The following is a 5,881-nucleotide window of genomic DNA, read 5'->3' on the forward strand; positions in this document are numbered from 1 at the left end:
AATGCCCTGACTTATTAACCTAAAACTGATCGAAACTGATGAACATAAAATGCAGATAAGATATTCCAGTGGAAGAAGAGATGAGATTTTCTTCTGTGCATATGCTGCTGTGGAAGTGCAATGTTTGATGCTGCTGCTAACACTGTGTAATCCATGCCTAACCATAGAATAATGAACTGTTGCTATTTTCCAACCAAATGCTGTAGGCAGAAATGTTATGACCAAGAAAATCTCATTCAGATTAATGTGAATTTCATGTCTTAAAGTATTTTGGAAACCCTGCCATAATTAACAGTCAGTTAGCGCTCCTGTCACAAACCATGTTTTGGAGCAGTTTATAACTCAGCACTTTTAATGAGAAATTACTCCTTGGGCAGAAAATCTGTACCTAGTTGTGTAACAAAACAACACAACATTTTAATTTGGTTAGGCTATATTTAAAATTAGTGTTTGCAGCCCGTGCAGGGAGACATCCACAGAGCATGTGTCCACCTCAAAAAAATAAACAAAGCTGCCACTAATTGCCACTGCTGTTGGTTCCAGAAGCCAAGGTCTGAACTGATCAGGGACTAGCCTCTCACCATGAGAAGCGAAGCTTTCAGGTCACTCTTCAGCTATGCTGAGAGCAGTTAGAGGAAGCTTTTTGCTTCCACTGTCAAAGCTTTGTTACATCTGCCATCAGTAGAGGATTTAAATATTCAAGAATTTTGATCTAAATCCTACCATGATTAGGATGTTTCTCTGCTTAGTATTAAATCGTGTTTTAAACATAGTCCATTTCCCAATGCCTCTGTGCAGTGTGAGCAAGTTGCGAAAGTCCAGCAAAAATGGGAATCTGAGGGCAGACAGGTGCTCAGTTCTTCCTCGTAAGTGTGATTGTCCCTAACAGGCACTGAATTCAACAGGAGCTGAGACTGTCCACTTCTCCCCAGTATCAATTCCTTACATCCCTACTATGAACGCAACTCCAGCTGCTCTTTGGTTTCATGCAAACACCAAGGGTACTGCATGCAATGAACTGTTTATCAAATTCAACATTCTTGAGAGTTTACAGTTTTCACTTTTTTTTTTCCAGTAGACCTCATGTTAGGCTGGTTGAAGATAGTGCACTAGGATGAAATACATCTCTGCGATAAGAGAATAAAACATAGTTTCTCTCAAGGTACTGATATTTGGCAGGGAAAAAAATAAAAAAATAAATAAAATAGAATGACTGAATGCTTTGGTTTATAAAACATCTTTGAGAAATATTTCTCAAAAGCACATACATAAATCATGTTCTATGTTCCACTAAATTTGTACCACTTCTTTTCTGAAACTCTGAAATTTGAAGAAGCACACCTGAGGCTCGCTTGTAACTCTGAGATTACTTTCTAAGGTCTAGCAACACACGAAAGAAAAGTCCATTTCACTTCTTCCTATGCGGTATTTCTTGAAACTAACTAAAACACTTAAAAATCAACAGTCAACTCTAATGTAACTGCTTGATCTTTTAAGAAGCACTAACAAATTTCAAGTATGATTCTAATGCAGTAGGGGACAAAGTAGTTATCCAAGGAAAAAAAGAAATTCCCAGAATGCACAAATGGTAGTCTCTCAGATGAGCATAATCTGTCAAAACACTAACAGAACATCTCAGCTTCAGAGCTATCCTTCAGAGTGCTGGCTCTCCAGAATTCTGTTTCTGAATCTCAGATACAGAGTGGACAGTAGCAAGCCACTGGAAATAATGTACACTTTGTAAACAGCCAGGGAACATTTTACAAAGGGCAGCCTCTAGGATGGACTTAAGCTTACCCAGTAAGTTATTCTAAATGCTGTATATAAATATATGCACTTTTGGTCTGTGGAGTTCTGATTGCTAGCAGGATTGTTCCTGCTTACAAAGTACTGCATCATATCTCCTTATCCATTTTTATTCAACGTTACTCTGTTTTTTTCATTTGAAAAAATTTTGCTTTCCTCTTTTTTTTTTTCCTCTGTATCCCTCTTTTTAAAAACAACGGTAGTCTATCATTCTACCTCTGCTGTCTGGCTGTATTTTTCCACTGCACTGACAACTACCAGAGAATACAAGAAAGATGAGTTGTAGGCTCCTTTATTTTTGAACCAGGTAGCAAATCACCCAAGAACACAGTGCATAATTCTGCAAGGCTAACCATTGGGAGCAGTAAAGACCATTATTTTCTCCCTACTGTTGGCAGGGGTCAGCATCCCTGTCATTAACTGTGTCAAACTATAATTATGTAACTGCACTTTATGTGAGCAGATATCTGAAAACACTGTAAAGTTGCAAGTATGAAAATATACCAATCCTTCTTACAGTACTGATTGAAGCACTCTTTAGAGGGGTAACTTCAAAATGGAAAGCCATGAGAATGCTATTTATTGCCCTCTACATAAACATTTAAACTTACCATCCAACTTTTTCAACTACTCTGAAATCTCGGACTGTACTCTACTATCGCATTAATGCATTCTGATTATCAAAGTTATTTCTTTTGTAACATGCAACTCAATTAAGGAACGTGAGGTTTCCTAAAATAAACTTCAACTGAACAGACTACTCTTATTAGCCTGCAAATGTCTGAAATGCAATTATGCTTCAGGTTTCAAGAGGCGAACAGTACAACCCCAACTCTAAATCTGTCTGTCCAGCACATGAGCTCCACTATGTTATTTCTAAGTCTGACCTATATACTGCAGCATACCGTCCATTCCATCTGTTTGTATAAGAGATACCTCACACAGTTGTCATAACCAACATTGTTTGCATTGTTCTTTCACTTTTCTCTCTCCATGGGTACTATGAGAGAAACAAGGAAAAGCCTGCAGAACAATATATGCACAGTATAATGAGCTTTCACAGCAGATAGAGAAATATTAGACTAAGATGCTTAGAGTGTTATTTTAGGTTTATAAAGATCTAAGCAGTCTTCTGAAACAAAGCCTGCCAACTGAAAACTGTAAGATAAGATGTGACTGTTTGAATCTGTTACTGCATTTTCCTTTGACTATAGAAAAAACCGCACTGTCAATACCACCAGTACATGTGCCTGGGTACTCACTCATACAGTACAAACAATCATTTGATCAGGAAAAAAAACCTGCCGTTAACAAAATAATTAGGAAACTTAAAAGTCTAAGTATTTGTGAAATACTTTCTCAAGAATCAGCAGCTCAAGCAGACTTAAAATGTAAGGAATCAAAGTCTGCTGTATTTGTCACAGAAAAAAAAACAAAACACCTAGGTGGGCAAACAAGGGCCGAGTCCAGCAGCAAGTGCCCAAAGCAAGTTTTTAGTAACTTCACAGGAAGCAAGAACCAGTCCTGGATGAGTTTTGCAGAATTTAGCCAAAGGTAAACAGCTAAGCAAGACCACCACTCCAGTCCCAAACACCGACCCATCCTACTGCTGCAACCATCCCCTTCGCCAGCAGAGATCAGCTGCAAAGAGTCACCCAAACTTAACTGGAGAGAAAATCCTGCAGGCCTCCTCGCAGGATCCCTAAATACACACTGCAGGAAGATGAGTGACAGAGTAATACTGTAACATGACTACATGTTTAGAACAAGTCAGATAAGTTTTCACAGCAATGTTAATCATGCTGGGTGAAGGGAGAGAATGAAGGGGGTGAAAAATGTAATGTTCGGTAAATGTACGCCTCCAAGGGGCCTAGCAAACCTCCTCTGTCCATTTAATATAATCAATGGTCAGTGGCGAAGACATCTGAAAAAGACATTCATCCTATCCTCAGTACCTTACATGAAACATTCCTGGTAAGTCTTCCAAGCATAAAACATATGTCTTATGACTGTGCACTTTTAAGCACATTATCAGTTCAGGCAAAGTGAAATAGAAGAGTTGCAACTTGTCTCCAGAATGAGTGTCTCATTTGCATTTAAAAAGAACAGTTTGCTCCCTCATACATGGCATGACTTAAAAGAAGCTTTAACCAGCCAGTGAAGAAATTCTGAAAACGACTTTCTAAATTAATTTATTCGATTTGCAGTGCAACCACCAAAAATGATTTAAGGAACTTAATTGGAAAATGATTTAATATATTAAAGTAATTCCTGATTTTCCAAAGCATTTAACTTTTAAATTAAATCTGGCCCACTATCTCAAGAATGATGAGTGAAATGTGTATTCAAGTCATTACCTTCTTTTTGAAGCTTTAAATCACTGATAGGTTTAATAACGTTTGTCCACTTTCATTGCCAAATGGGTCTTCAGACACTTTGCTACTTAAGTCATTAATTCTAGCCCGAGCTTCTTACTCGGCAACACTTAGTGATTGCAATGTACAAAACCAGAGAAAATAATGGCAAGTCACAGATCAAAGGCAGGAGTAGCCTGACGATTACTCTGAGCACTTGCGAAAAAAAAATAATACCCACATGCACGCTTATATGCATCTGGACTCTTCCTGCTGCACAAAGTTCACTCCCTGCACAAACTTCCGACCTATAGGGCAGGTTAGGCAGGCAATGCAAAGCACACTTACTGAAAGCACTGCTAACGATCATACCTCTGGGATCCCTCCCGAAATATCCTTAGGCATCCACCACAAAGGGCCAGATTTATCCCTGAATTCTATCACTCCATTGAGTACATGTGAAATGCGGCCAGGATGAATTTGGTCCTTTCTGTTGTGATTGGTAGACGAGACCATGTGGGAAATCTCTCCTGAAAACTGAGAGGGTTTCACCCGGTCGCCGCAAGCCCCTGCGCTCCAACACGGCTACCTCCTATTTGGCTGCTTATCTCCGGAGCTCGGCAGCTGCCGGCAGGGCGAGGGGCGGCTCGGAACATCTCTCTCACACGTGAGCCCGTCCTCACAATGGGCGAGAGCCGAAAGGGGCTGCCCGGCACCGGGGGCGCCTCGCCCCCCGCGCCCCCGCACCAGCCCCTGTCCCACAGCAGCGGGTTAGAAAGGCACAGCCTTTAGCCCCGTCCCAAGGGAAAAGTGCGTGACCGCAGCCCCCTGCCCCTAAGGGGTGTGCTGGAGGAGGGCTGCGGGCAGCTCGCCCTTCTGACGGTTTCCTCCGGCCGGCGTTCAGCCGTGTGCGCGGCCCGTGCCGTACCAGCAAAGTGCGGCTCGTGGATAAAGCCCCAGCTGGCTCAGGCCCCGGAGGCAGGAACAATGCTCCAGCTCCTCGGCAGCAAAAGTAACGCAAAGTGCTCCGGGCTGGCAGCACCCGGCCCGCTGTCCCCCCGCGGTGCCCTCTCCCCAGCGCTAGGGCCCCCAAACTTGGCTCTCGTCACCCATTAAATCTGCAGGGATTTTCATCAAGTTACGGAGAAACTGGCCGGGGACAAAGTGCGCCGAGCCGACTTGTCACCGTGTTTTAGCGCGCATCCAGGGAGCTGTGCACGGATAGATGCTGTACACACACGCCCGCGTGTCACGGACACACACACAGGCACCCCAGCGTGCTCCCGGCACCGCCAAGCACCACAGGGCAGAGAGTTTGCCCCCACTCTGTGGCGACCGCGACCCCTTCCCATACTAACAGCAGACCTGGAAACCCAAATCCACCTCAACCTCCTCTCCTCGTCCACGTTGTTTCTCAGAAAGGGACCGTGTTGTTGGAAAATGTGTCCCCCCCCCCCCCCCCGCCCCCCGCTCCAGCCGCCCGCCCCCAGGCCCCTGCGGGCTTTTACTTGGGGGTGCCCGCTGGGCGGCGGGGGTCCCCGCGGCGGCAGCTGCGCCCCCCAAAGCCCCCAGCCCGGCAAGTGCCGCTGCCCCCTGCTTCGCTCGGAACTTGGTGCGCGGCTCATGCATCGCGACAACAGCACAATCGACAGCACAGATAAAAAGAGAAAAAAAAAAAACAACAACGAAAAACACCTCGGACGACACAAAACGCGAGTCAC

At 43.9% G+C, this 5,881-nt stretch overlaps 1 protein-coding gene across 5 annotated transcripts in view; it reads right to left on the reverse strand.

Annotated features, from left to right (window-relative positions):
- Nucleotides 1–5,881, reverse strand: part of TOX (thymocyte selection associated high mobility group box) — a 223,762-nt gene that overhangs the window by 217,074 nt on the left and 807 nt on the right. The window contains exon 1 of one of the 5 annotated variants that reach the window (XM_035553228.2): nucleotides 5,089–5,150. The exons of 3 other annotated variants lie outside the window; for them this stretch is intronic. Coding sequence is in view for 1 of the 2 variants with exons in the window: in XM_050709178.1 (XP_050565135.1) it covers nucleotides 4,533–4,676 (144 nt within the window). In the remaining variant the exon portion in view is untranslated. Of the gene's footprint in view, nucleotides 1–4,532; nucleotides 4,690–5,088; nucleotides 5,151–5,881 lie in introns of those variants that run through there. One more of the 5 variants, XM_050709178.1, reaches the window with a different exon arrangement.

The sequence above is a fragment of the Cygnus atratus genome, chromosome 2 (assembly GCF_013377495.2).
Source record: "Cygnus atratus isolate AKBS03 ecotype Queensland, Australia chromosome 2, CAtr_DNAZoo_HiC_assembly, whole genome shotgun sequence".
Lineage (NCBI taxonomy): Eukaryota > Metazoa > Chordata > Aves > Anseriformes > Anatidae > Cygnus > Cygnus atratus.